At 44.8% G+C, this 14,405-nt stretch overlaps 1 protein-coding gene across 1 annotated transcript in view; it reads left to right on the forward strand.

The window, feature by feature from the left end:
* Window positions 1-14,405, forward strand: part of FBLN1 (fibulin 1) — a 107,780-nt gene that overhangs the window by 71,149 nt on the left and 22,226 nt on the right. Inside the window, exons 15-16 of the mRNA XM_054038325.1 lie at window positions 1,753-1,895; window positions 4,385-4,516. Of these exons, the coding sequence (XP_053894300.1) occupies window positions 1,753-1,895; window positions 4,385-4,516 (275 nt within the window). The remainder of the gene's footprint in view (window positions 1-1,752; window positions 1,896-4,384; window positions 4,517-14,405) is intronic.

The raw sequence follows: 14,405 nt of genomic DNA on the forward strand, positions 1-14,405 counted from the left end.
GGATCCATGTGCACTAATTTCTGAATATAATATGTTTTTCATTTTTCATATTCTTAAATTTCCCTATATATAATGCTAAAAAGAGAGGGGAAAAGTTACTAGGGTCTGGGTTTTTTTTGCCCTACTCCTTGTTCTGTTTATGATGTTTGCTAAAATGGGCTGATTTAGTCTGGGGACCAAATTGTATAATTTAGCAGACCCTTATTCTGAAATCAACAGTGTTGAATAACTGGAAGTTCCTTCTTCTCAACATAGAACCTGAACACTTTGTGACAAGTTCAGGAGTAAGGATATAGGATTTGTCATATTGGGTCAGACCACTCTTTCATCAAGTCCAGAATTAACATTCAAAAGTGGGCAGACGTTTCAAGCAGAAGGAACCTCTGCCCTACCCTATCACATATCTAGGAAAATCTTCAATGTTGAACATGGGTAGGAGGTGGGAAATTGGAATTCCTTCTTAACCCATATAGTGATAATCCTAAAGTATGAATCTGAATTAAGAATAATGGGCTGGATCTTCAACTGGTGTAAATCAGTGTAGCTCCATTGACTTCAGTTGGGCAGTATCAATTTATATCTGCAGAGCATATAGTTTCCTTAATATTGCATATTATTTTCTTTTATGAGTGTTTTGCTTTACACACAATCATCATGTGCAACATTTGTTTGCTTGAATGAGTAAGCATGGGAAGAATTTGAAAAGAACAGGAATATTTTGTTTTTGACGGTCTCTGACAAAGTAAAGATTCAATTTTTATTTTTTCCGCTTCTGTGTGAAGTTTTCCCTTTACATCTTTTAATCTCCCTCCCTCCAACTAGAAATCCTGAGACTACAAACTTTTCTTTTTTGCTTGGAAATGTGAAGAAATGGGCAGGTCAAAGTTGAGATCGCTTGTAGGGCTTAGGGAAAGTCACATTGCAAGTCTCAGCACAACCCTTTTATCTTCAGGGAACACAGACGGGGTATTGTGTGAAGTTCTTGTACTATAAGTGACTTTAAATTCAATCTAGTTGGACAAAAGTGAAAAGTAGTTTAATTTGTAATAGACTTGCATGTAGGAATGAGCAGCTGGTGGTGATATAATATGAACTGACCCTTACCATTTCCCCAAACTCAAAATGAAACCTTTGGGGTTTGGAATAATTTGATTAACCTTTTCCCCTCTCCCTCACCCAATTTCCATTCCTCTCTGTTTTCTCAATTTGGATGGAAAGGGGAGGTACAGAAAAGACTGAAAGAAAGACTCCTTTGGCTCTTGTGCTATAAATCATGTGAGAAAACCTGCCCTGATATTTCCTGCCAGATTTCTAGACCAGAGAAGTTTGTCTAAGCTTTGGATGAATGTCTGATACCTAAGTGAGCACTGTGTACCAGATGTTAAGCTCATGTAATTCACTGTAGTTCTACTAAAGTCAATGAAGCTGGTTTACACCATGTGAGAATCTAGCCCTGAACTGATGGTCCTTTTGTGTTTGGATAGCTATCTTTCATGGGTATCTCTTATACTGGATTTCTTACCTTGCAATTAGTAGGTCCTGAGGGTTAGAGATCCAGTCTTGAGGATTTCATGACTGCAACTATCAATCAAGCCAAATTATTCCAGAGTACTGTAGTTTGGATGGTTTTCACTTGACTAAGAGTTTGAGGGGAATAATGAATACTTGTATCCATTGTAGCTTTTGGTTCCCCATCTTGCAAAACAAACTAATTAATTTTCATGGTTAATATTTATCTGTTTTCCCTCTTAGAGTTGGACTTGAAAGGACAGATACTATTCGCTGCATTAAGTCTTGCCGACCAAATGATGTCAACTGTATGTTGGATCCAGTCCACACAATTTCCCACACAGTCATTTCACTACCCACATTCAAAGAATTTACTAAGCCTGAAGGTAAGTGTTCCTTGTTCCAGCCTATAAGATTAAAAAAAAAACCACCTGGAAATCCTTGCTTAAAGCCAGAATAACTATCAGTGCAGTAAAATGTTTGCACAGTCCCAAATTCTATCATTTATTCCTTCATAATTATTTATTACTATTTTTATTACCATAGAGCCTTGGAGCTCTAGTCATGGATCAGGAGTTTATACCTTTGTGGGGCGAAAAAATCATTCTGAGCTCAAACACTCACAGGTTCTTGGTCTAGGAGAATATTTGAGCCTGAATGTTCACGTGCACTATGCCCACTGTGCACTGCTCTAGCTATGACAAGGCGCATGGAAGTGGGTGTAAATGTAATTTATATTACTCTGCCAGAGCAGTGCACAGTGGGCATAGTATAAAAGAGACCCCAACCCCCTTTTTCTTTGTTCAAATTATAAGACTGGGGAAGTGGGAGTTAGATGAAAAAGGAAAGAGGTCTTACCCACTTTCCAATGGTAAAATCCTCACCCCATTTAAGTCAATGGAAAACTATATTGACTTCGATGGGGCTAGGATTTCACCCTAAGTTTTACAAGAGCAAATCTGAGTGGCACTTTTTCAATCTAAATTGATGATTATTGACCTATTGGAAAAATGTTTTAAATTTCATTTGAGATTTTAACATTAAATAAACTAAGGATGTCAGCAAGAGAGTGGCTTGGGATTCAGAGCTTGTTTGGGGGTATTTTCAAAAGCACCTATGTGGTTAGGATCAAAGTCTCATTGAAAGCCAGGGGGCTTTGTGCACCCTAATCATTTGGAAACTTTTAAAAAAGCCTGCCTTGCATCTTTAGGCCATTGGCTGGATTTGAAACTAAGTCAGTAATGACCAAATCGTGTTAGTATCTGATGGCTGTTTGGTGAATTATGTGAAATGAATTGATGGTCTCTGTATGGTTTCTATTATAAAATATTCTACATTGTGAAAATCACCACAGACCGGCATCTTTGCTGGCTTTCTTGTCAGAGAGGCCAATTCATCAAAAATGAGCATCCCTCTTCCCCCTAAAGAGAGTGTTCCCTCCAAGCCAGTCTTTGCACTTTGGAGGGGCACTATGAGGAAGCTTGTGCTGCTGTTGCTTTTGTGGTACCTGTGGGTTATCAGTCCTTCACCTTTCATGAGCATAACATTCACTTTCAGCCTTTAAAAATAATATTACAGAGTAAATGCCAAATTTTGATCTTTGAGTACAGCTCCTGTGGATTTCACTGGGAAGTACCTACAACTCCGTGGTGGAATTTTGTCTTCAGTGCCATTCATGTGCAGGATGCACATTCAGTAACAATTTGTGAGATCAGGGCTTTCACTGCGCTAATCTATATAAGAAACTTCAGGGCTCCTCATTCACTTCCTGCCAGACGAGATTTTTCTCCAAATGTGCCAGTATGTCTGATCTCAGTAGAAGACCTGTACACACTTGCTGGAGTTTCTCTTAGACCTCTGTAGCAGTTTTAATCACCATGGAAGATCCTTATTTCTCCATGTCAGTTTTCTCACTTGTTTTCAGAATCTCGGATACACAGGTGTTGTCCCTAGGAGGCGCAGAGCCTTCTGGGGTTTCTCACTGTCTGCACTGAGAGACGTTAGACCAGATTCAGTCACAGGAAAAGATTCTGGAAAAACTGCAGAATCATAAAACAAAATGGTCACATCTCTGAAAGATGAGATTTAAAAAACAAAACAAAACAAAAAAACCTCGATGCCTTCATTTGAGATTGGAGAGCCAGAATCTCAGCCCTGGCAGTGCTGCCTCAGTGGAAAGTATCAAGAGCTGCCCTAAAGGGGAAGCTGAGGGTTCACCCTCACAGAAATTCTGTGCTACCCACTCCCCAACCCTTCCATTTAGGAGAGAGGAGGGAATGTGTCAGGAGTGAGAGGGGGTGGGGCAGACTACACGACCTGCCTCATCCTTGGCTAGCACCGTGGTCCTCATGGGACTGCTGCAGCCACCATAACTTCTTAGGCCATACTTAAGACTGCTGTGTTGCCACCAAAGGGAATCAGAGTTCAGGGGCTGATCTCCATTTCTTCTCAGCACACGCCATCAGTTTAAGGGTCCTGGAGGCATTGCACTATACTCAGTCCCCAGTGGAGGGAACAGTTTGTGGTTGTCTTGAGACATCATGTTGAAGTGCTGATTGATATTTGCAGTGGTCTTGTCAGACTCTAAAAGGACTCATGACTTTGACTGCAGGGCTTTTGACTGTGGTGGCTTGGGATAGTAAGCTAGGGAGAAATAGGGATCTCCTTAAGCACTCCTCCAGTTCCCACCCAAAAAAAGGTACCTTGCCTATTTTTAAGTGTGCAAATTCAAAAAGAATAGTTTTACCAGTTTTGAAATAAAATGGCACATTATCTATTGCTCAACACAATTAATTTTGTAGACTGAGTATTGAGCTTAGCCACATTAAATTGACTTCAAACCCTTTAACACATTTTGTGATGCTTTTGTTCACAGAGATTATTTTCCTTCGTGCCATAACACCTGTGCTCCTAACCAACCAGGCAGATATCATATTTGACATAACAGAAGGAAATCTAAGGGATTCCTTTGATATCATCAAGCGTTACATGGATGGCATGACAGTGGGTGAGTACAGTATTTTCTGTGTACAGTATGTGTTCCTTTTCCTGTCAGTAATATCAGAAGATGTAGGTCGAAAGGGGCAAAGGAGTATAACTCAGGGTAGCTTTCTAACTTGACTTTCAAGTCTATATCAGTTTAATATTCACCCTGTCTGGTCACATATGGTTCATCTGATCTGATTTTACAGACTTTGATTTGGCCTCAGTATAAATTTGGGGTAAATTTTAAATATAAATCAATTGAGAAATGGATCTAATTACAAATATAAATTTTCATCTTTAAAATTGTCCTTCCCCCATTATAACTGAAGCAGTTAGAAGTATACCATAGAAGATTTTAATGGTAAAATTTCTCCAGTTGCTGCTGCTGCTTTCTTTTCTCTTCTTTCCTTATTGATTCTACAGTTTAAATAGCATGGTAACAATTTATGGTGAATAATAATGCATTTACATTGTAACTACCGGGTACTTCACTGAAGCTGTAACTGTTTCAACATTGATTGGCAGGTCAAATGTATTGTTTTTTCCAACTTCATAATTGTAAAACATATAAGTAGGCGGGGATTCCTTGCTGGCAGATTGTGCTGCTGTCTTTCGAGGGTCTGTCAGTTAGGCATATGTAAGTAAATAACTGCATGTGTTGCAACTTTCTGGCCTATATTCGAGGGGTCCATAGAATCACTAGGTTTAGAAAGGACTTGTACATAGGACACAAAGAAATGCACAGGATCAGGTTACGCCCTGAAGCGTGGGATTTGAAGCATGAGATTTGCTTTGCTTTGTCTTAGCATGTATATATGAAAACAAAAGAATATTTCCCCACAATTATTTGTGTTTAGCATGTATATTTTATACTCTGGTTGGAGCCCAGATTTATGTATGTGCTTTTATGCTTGTGAAAAGGATTCTCCTTCTGGATTGTGAGTAAAATCCTTGATGTATTTTTTTACATATTGAAATGTTGATGTGGAGTAAAATGTTTTTATGGGGCACTATATTTAGCCTGGTCTGTAGGTGGCACTGCTGTATTTCAGAAGTGTGACAATACAGTATCAGCAATGTCTAAGTTTATATTACTGCAGATAAAACAAACAGTCACTAGGTTTTTGTTTCATTCTTTATCAGACAGAAATGTGCAGCTGAATGCTAAGAGAGGCTTATAAGATTACAGATTTCAGGCAAATCTTTAAAAAAATATACAAACATTATCAAGATCACTCTGTAGCTAGAGACTGGGAGTGGTTGGCTCACTACAAAAGCAATTTTCCCTCTCTTGGTATTGACACTTCCTCATCAGTTATTGGGAGTGGACCACATCCACCCTGATTGAATTGGCCTTGTCATCACCGGTTCTCCACTTGTAAAGTAACTCCCTTCTCTTCATGTATCAGTATATAATGCCTGTATCTGTAATTTTCACTCCATGCTTCTGAAGAAGTGGGTTTTTTACCCATGAAAGCTTATGCCCAAATAAATCTGTTAGTCTTTAAGGTGCCACCGGACTCCTTGTTGTTTTTGTGGATATAGACTCACACGGCTGCCCCCTGATACTCTGTAGCTACCATAGTTTTCTTTCCCCACATTTGTTCTTGTCTGAAAAAATAACGCCATGTATAGAATTATGACTGGTCATGGCACTTACCTGAGGGAAACCGTCCAGTTTTGAGCAATAGGACATAAAGCAAATGGCACTTAACTAAATAAGCCAGATATATGTTTTGTAATATATAGGAGAAGAAGGATGGTCTTGTACACAAATCTAAGAATGAGTTGATCTAATTTATATACCCAGCTATACAGGAGACTTCCTGATTGACATTTAACTTCTCTGTACCTCAAGTCCCCCTGTGCAATATGGGGATAATAATATCTATCTACAGTACCTTGCAGAGGTGCTGAGGCTCAATGAATTCCTATATGTAAAAGCACTTTGAGATTAAGGCAGACAGTGCTACAGGAGTGCAAAGTGTCATCATTTATTTAATTTTCTGGATAGATTAGGTTTGCATTGCTGAATGGCGAATCAGGGCCTGAACAGCGGGAGCAAGAACAGGGCTTCATTTTCACGGCCGCCCAGGAGGGGGGGCAAGTGGGGCAATTTGCCCCAGGCCCTGGGCCCCGCAGGGGCCCCCACGGAGTTTTTCGAGGCCCCTGGAGCGGGTCCTTCACTCACTCCAGGGGCGCCGGAAAACTCTTGCAGGGCCCGGGCCCCTGGAGCTTCTTCTGCTCCGGGTCTTTGGTGGCAATTCGGCGGCAGGGGGTCCTTCCGCTCTGGGACCCGCTGCTGAAGTGCCAGGTCTTAGACGGCAATTTGGCGGCGGGGGTCCCCCACCGCTGAAGACCCCAGGCCCCCTGAATCATCTGGGCGGCCCTGTTCATTTTGCAAAATTCTACTTAAAAACAACAGTGAACTAAAATACCTCTTGTGGTGTCTGGTCTATCTGTGCTTCCTTCAAACATTTTTCATAGGTCTCAAGTGGAAATTAGAGATGATCATAACTCTAGTTCTAGAAAAAAAATGATGAAAAGCAACCTGCCTGTAGCTCAGAGGGAAAAAGCCAACTGATCTTACATAGAGGGGTAGGGATTCAGGCCACTAGTTTGTGCGGGTGAAATCAGGAACACAGACTGGTGCTGCTAGCAGCAACTCTGCTGCTCTTACAACTATTGTATTATTATATTTGTTTATTTTAATAGCTCCCAAAAGGGTGCTAGGAACCTTCCAAGACGCAGAAAAAGACATGACCCCTAACTCCAAGGAGTTTACAAACCAATTTCAGATATGACACAACAAGAGGAGGGGATGGTTTGCATGCATATATGGGGGGAAGAAGGATAGAGACAACATCTGTAAAATTATGTAGTTATTCAGCAGAGGCTAGTGATCGTGATGGTGCAAAGAATTTATTTTTCTGAGAGAAATATACTGCATGAAAAAGCAGAAGTCTTAGTTGGCAAGTTTCAGTTTGTTGTAGGATTTGCAGAAGAAGTGGGTCTACAGGAAGGATTTAAAAGGGGAGAAGGTAATAGCTTCATGGACCAGTTCAGGGAAGATGTGGAAGAAAGCCGGGAGATGGTTATTGGTGGGGAGGGTGATACAATAAGATACGAAGTCAGATAAATAGGGAAGAGAAGATTTATGTAGTGCACTGAGACAAAACCTGAACTTGGTGCCATGGAGAAGATGGGGAGGGAGGAGGACTTGATCAGGTTGACAGGCCAGGAAGACTATCCTGGTGGCAATGTTTTGCATGAACAGGATGGAGGTTGATGTAGGTGTCACATAAGTCAGAAGAAGAAAGCTACCAGACGTTCCCTTGGGATGGTGCTTGGGGTATGCTACAGACCCCCAGGGTCTGATTTGGATTTGGATGTTAGCTGAGATTTCTCAGTGTCTGTTCTCAGCCCCCCAAAAGACCTGGAAGACAAAAAAAGAGAGGAAGGCCGCGAAGGCCTTGGGAACCCGGATCATGACCCAGGGCCAGAAGACCTCCCTAGTAGGCAGATGGACACAAGCAGCCAACAGAGAAACTTCCACCACAGAAGGTGAGCCAGAGGCTTCCCCCAGCCATGACGGTGGCGAGCCATTGGAAGAAGCAGAAGAAGAAGAACCTGGGAGTTTGGACAGGTTAGTCCCGGGAGAGAGACTTTCGGGCGGGACCAGGAGGAGGACCCCAGATATGATAATGCCAGGAAAGAGGTGGCCGAGATCGATGGAATACCCGTGGATGGGAAGGTCCGGGGTTCCAGACCTTACTTTTATAGTGAAGAAAGAAGAGGTCCGCGCGTTGCTAGGCGTGGTAGGCTACTACCGACGTTTTATTCCCCACTTCGCCACTAGGGCAAGTCCCCTAACAGACCTGGTGAAGGCCCGAGGTCCAGACATGGTGAAGTGGACTGATGCAGCAGAGGGGGCGTTCATAGACCTTCGGACGGTCCTCTGTAATAACCCCGTACTCATAGACCCAGACTTTAACAAGAAATTTATTTTACAAACAGATGCTTCCGAGGTGGGGTTGGGGGCAGTTCTGTCGCAAATGGTGGGAGAAGAGGAACACCCGATCCTCTACCTAAGCAGAAAGCTTCTCCCAAGAGAACAGAAATACGTAGTAGTAGAGTAGAATGCCTTGCTGTCAAATGGGCCATGGAGACGCTGCGTTATTACCTCTTAGGCCGGAGATTTACTTTTGTGACGGACCATGGACTCCTCCAGTGGATGCAGCGGAATAAGGAAAAGAACGCAAGGGTCACCAGGTGGTTCTTATCCCTCCAACTGTTCCAGTTCCACATACGGCACAGGTCAATTAAGACACCTGGGGCCAATTAAGAGCTTTCCAGAAGGCAGGGAGGATGCGAGGTTGATTGGGACACCTGAAGCCAATCAGGGGCTGGCTGAAACTAGTTAAAAGCCTCCCAGTTAGTCAGGTGGGCATGCATGTCAGGAGCTGTGGGAGGCAGTTATGCCGTTGGAGAGACTGAGCTGTACACACCATATCAGGCACAAGGAAGGAGGCCCTGAAGGGGTGAAGTAGAGCTTGAGGAAGTAGCCCAGGGAATTATACATGTCCTGTTCCTAAAAGGTCAGATACCATAGCTGATACTATAGGGTTACCATTCGTCCGGATTTACCCGGACATGTCCTCCTTTTTGTGCTAAAAATAGCGTCCGAGGGGAATTTGTAAATCACTCAAAATGTCCGGGATTTCCCCCCCAGGCAGAGCAGAGCGAGCGGCTGGGAGGGCTGCAGGAAAGTCACGGGCTGGACTCCGGAGCAGCTGTAGAGCTCCTCCTCCCCCCCTGCATTCTGAGCCGGCAGCTCCTCCTCCCCTGCAGCCCAGCGACCCTCTCCCACAGCACTGTGCAGGGCCAGGGACCGGGTTGTGTGTTGCACTGGGGAGCGCAGCCACGTGTCCGGCTCGCACAGAGCCCAACACCATGTTTTGAGCAGCAGGGTAAGGGGGCCAGGGGGCAGGAGAAGGGGCAGGGAGGTTCTGGAGAGGGCAGTCAAGAGACGGGGGGGGTCGGGAGTTCGGGGGGGGGCTTTTTGGGGGGAGTGGAGAAAGTTTTGGGCAGTCAGGGTACAGGTAGGGGGTAGGGTCCTGGGGGGCAGTTGGGGGGGGTCTTAGGAGGGGGCAGTTAGGGGACAGGGAACAGGGAATCTTAGGTAGGGGGTGGGGTTCTGGAGGGCAGTTAGGAGCAGGGGTCCCAGGAGGGGGCAGTCAGGGGACAAGGAGCGGGGGGGTGGGGGGTTGGGAGTTCTGGGGGGGAGCTGTCAGGGGGCAGGAGTGGGGAGAGGGATCGGAGCAGTCAGGGGACAGGGAGCAGAGGGGTTTAGATGGGTTGGGAGTTATGGGGGGGGCTGTCAGGGGGTGGGGAGTGGTTGGATGGGGTGTGGGAGTTCCAGGGGTCTGTCTGGGGGTGGGGGTGTGGATAAGGGTTGGGGCAGTCAGGGGACAAGAGGCAGGGAGGCTTAGATAGGGGGTGGAGTCCTGGGGGGCAGTTAGGGGCAGGGGTCCCAGGAGGGGGCAGTCAGGGGACAAGGAACGGGGGGAGGGTTGGGGGTTCTGGGGGGGCGGGAAGTGGGAGGGGCGGGGATAGGGCAGGGCTCCTCCCGTCCTCTTTTTTGCTTGCTGAAATATGGTAACCCTAGGTTACCATACGTCCGGATTTTCCCAGACATGTCCGGCTTTTTGGGCCTCAAATCCCCGTCCGGGAGGAAATCCCCAAAAGCCGGACATGTCCGGGAAAATAGGAAGGGAGGGGCCGGCGGTGCTCAGCCGGGGGCCGTCGGTGCTCGGCCGGAACCAGGGCCAGGGCCCGAGCAGAGCCGGGCGGAAGACGCGGGGGCCAGAGCCTCTTGGCCTGAGTCAGCCAGCCACCGGAGGGAGCCGCTCGGCCCGGGGGGCTGGACTGGCCCAGCCCCAGGTCCCTTACCTGCTGCCTCCCTGTTTCAGGCTTCCTGCGAACATTTGATGAGCAGGGGGGGTGGAGTGTTCAGGGGAGGGGACAGAGTTGGGGTGGGGACTTTGGGGAAGGGGCGGAGTTGGGGCAGGGGCGGGGCCCCATGGCGTGTCCTCCTTTTTTTAAATTAAAATATGGTAACCCTATGATACTATTAGGGTCCCTGGGCTGGAGCCCAGAGTAGAGGGCAGGCCAGGGCTCCCCCTCTTTGCCCCCTGATTAATCACTGAGACTGGGAGACAACAGAGACTGTGCAAGGGAGGATAGCTTATCCTCACCTCCCTCGCTGGCTTATGATGAAAATGGCTCAGTAGACTGTGACCCTTGTCTCTAGAGAGAGAAGGGTTAAGTGGAGGGTCACAGTGAGCCTCTGAGGCTAGCAAAATCCATCAGAAAACGCAGGACCCACAGAGACAAGGACAGAGCTTTGTCACAGAAAGAAGAAGTGGGACCACTAAGCACTGAGGATGGGGTAGAGGTTAAAGATAATCTAGGCAGACCCAATACCTAAACAAATACTTTACCTCCGTTTTTAATAAGGCTAAAGAGCAGTTTAGGGACAGTGGCAGGATGGCCAATGGTAATGAGGATATGGAAGTAGAAATTACCACATCCGACGTGGAAGTCAAACTCAAACAGCTTAATGGGACTAAATTGGGGGGGGGGCTCAGATAATCCCCATCTAAGAATATTAAAGGAACAAGCACATGAAATTGTAAGCCCAATAACAAGAATTTTTAATGAATCTGCAAACTCAGGAATTAAACCCTATGCCTGGAGAAATATTAAGAAAGGGGAAAAAACGTAATCCAGGTAAGGTGATCAGACAGCAAGTGTAAAAAATCAGGACAGGGGGTTGGGTGGGGGGTAATAGAAGCCTATATAAGAAAAGGACTCAAAAATCGGTACTGTCCCTATAAAATCGGGACATCTGATCACCCTAGATCCAGGAAACTACAAGACCATTAGTTTGACCTCAATTGTATGCAAGGTCTTGGAACAAATTTTGAAAGAGAAAGTAGCTAAGGACATAGAGGTAAATGGTAATTGGGATAAAATACAACATGGCTTTACAAAAGATAGATTGTGCCAGACCAACCTGATCTTCTTTGAGAAGATAACTGATTTTTTAGACAAAGGAAATGCAGTAGATCTAATCTACCTGGATTTCAGTAAGGCATTTGATACAGATCTGCATGGGAAATTATTAATTAGTTAAATTGGAGAAAATGGGACTTAATATGAGAATTGAAAGGTGGATAAGGAACTGGTTAAAGGGGAGAGGACAACGGGTCATGCTGAAAGGTGAGCTGTCAGGCTGGAGGGAAGTTTCAGTGGAGTTCCCCAGGGATCCATCTTGGGACCAACCTTATTTAACATTTTCATTAATAGCCTTGGCACAAAAAGTAGGAGCATGCTAATAAAATTGGCAGATAACACAAAGCTGGGAGGTATTGCCAATTTGGAGGAGGACCGGAATATCATACAAGAAGATCTGGATGACCTTGTAAACTGGAGTAATAGAAATGGGATGAAATTTAATAGTGCAAATTGCAAGGTCATGCACTTAGGGAGTAACAACAAGAAGTTTTGATATAAGATAGGGGCTTGTCAGTTGGAAGTGACAGAGGAGGAGAAAGACCTGGGTGTATTTGTTGATCACAGGATGACTATGAGCCACCAATGTGATGTGGCTGTAAAAAAAGGCAAATGCAGCCCTGGAGTGGATCAGGCAAGATATTTCCAGTAGAGACAGGGAAGTGTTAGTACCATTATACAAGAGACTGGTGAGACCTCATCTGGAATATTACAATTCTGGTCTCCCAAGTTTACGAAAGATGAACTCAGACTGGGACAGATGCAGAGAAGGACTCCTAGGATGATCTGAGGAATGGAAAACCTACCTTATGAGAGAAGACTCAAAGAGCTTGACTTGTTTAGCCTAACCAAAAGAAGGCTGGGGGGAGATACAACTGCTCTCTATAAATGCATCAGAGGGATAAATACCAGGGAGAGAGAGGAGTTATTTAAGTTAAGCACCAGTTTGGACACAAGAACAAATGGATATAAACTGGCTATCAGCAAGTTTAGACTTGAAATTAGACGAAGGTTTCTAGCTATCAGAGGTGTGACGTTCTGGAACAGCCTTCCAGGGAGAGCGGTGGGGGCAAAAAACCTAACTGGCTTCAAGACTGAGCTTGATAAGTTTATGGAGGGGATGGTATGATGGGACTGCCTACAATGGCATCATTGGCATGTAGCTGATCTGCAACTGCTAGCAGCAAGTATCCCTACCAGCCGGTGATGGGACATTAGATGGGGAGAGCTCTGAGTTACTACAGAGGATTCTTTCCCAGGTATCTGGCTGGTGGGTCTTGCCCACATGCTCATGGCCTAACTGATTGCCATATTTGGGGTCAGGAAGGCATTTTCTCCCAAGTCATAAGGGGTTTTCTCCTTCCTCTGCTGCATGGGGCATGGGTCACTTGCAAATTTAAATTAGACTAAATGGTGGATTCTCTGTAACTTGAAGTCTTTAAATCAAGATTTGAGGACTTCAGTAACTCAGTCAGAGTTTATAGGTCTATTGCATGAGTGGGTGGGCCAAGTTCTGTGGTCTGCAATATGTAGGAGGTCAGACTAGATGATCATGAGGTCCTCTCTGGCCTTCTAGCCAATTAGTTTATGAAGAGAATGTTACAATAATCAAGATGTGAGATGATGATGACCTGCATGCGAGTACTTCTTGTATAAATAGAGCAAAAAGAATGGATCTCAAAAAAAAATTTAGGACGATGTTGCTGCCCACTGGTTTTTGTATAGAGACAGGGAGGAGTCGATATTGATCCCTAGGTTAAAGCCAGAGTTATGCGGGGGATGGTGATGGCAGAGAATTGGGGAATGAATAGGGTTTGGGAGGAATGATCAGGTGTTCAGTTTTAGCCATTATGAATTTAAGTTGACGGTAAAACACCCAGAAGAAGATGTCAGTGAGATTTACTAAGGTGCAGGACTGAGCGGAAGGAGACCAGTCAGGGGGTAGGTTTGTGAGTTGTCAGTGTGTAGAGCTTAAGCTGTATGAATGAATGACAGTGCCTGAGGGCAGGATGTAGAGAGAGGCAGAAAAGGAGAATAGAGAGAAAAGTGCCCTGAGGGACCTCTCTCAAGGAATGTCTCAAGGAATGAAAGAGGGGAGGAGGTGAATCTACCTAAGGAGACACTGAAGGAACAACCAGAGAGGTAGGGGAAGAGTGATGAGCGGACAATGGTGAAAAAGCCAAAGAAGGAGATGATGTCAAGCAGGAATCAACAATCCCTAGTATCAAAAGCAGTAGAGAGGCCAAAGGGGTTTGAAGCACAGGCCCTGAAAATTGGCGAGGAGAAAGTTATCCAGACTCTGCTGAGAATGGTTTCAATGGAGTGGAAAGGAAGGAAGCCAGATTGGACGGATAGGTTCCTGGATATGCATAGACTTCCAGGCTAGTAGCAGAAAGACATTAACCTGCAGATAGTTGCTTCCGCTATTATTACCCCTATTCATATTTGGAATGAATGCCAAGCATGGTATTTTTCCTCTTACAAAAAATGCTGTGGGATTCCTAACACTGAGCACAGTTTTGCACTGCATCCTGAAGAGAGTGTTAACCATTCTAAATCACTTCTTAACAAGGGAGAGTGGGGAGGGGAAAGTATAGACCCACCTTGTTTGTGGTTTCTTTAAGCCTTTTACAGACTTTTTGCTGCATACCTCTTTAACCAGCTGTCAGTGAAAGATGAAGAATGCGTTAATGTCCTATTAATGCCTGAGGTCTTATCAGGTACTATAAAGCTCTTTCCTCAGCTATGCATTCATTTTCTTAGCTATATATAATACCACCTGTAGTCAGAAAGGCTGGTAAATTTCAGGAAGGTTTTTTAAAGTATAATGTAGC

The sequence above is a fragment of the Malaclemys terrapin genome, chromosome 1, assembly GCF_027887155.1.
Source record: "Malaclemys terrapin pileata isolate rMalTer1 chromosome 1, rMalTer1.hap1, whole genome shotgun sequence".
In the NCBI taxonomy this organism is placed as follows: domain Eukaryota; kingdom Metazoa; phylum Chordata; order Testudines; family Emydidae; genus Malaclemys; species Malaclemys terrapin.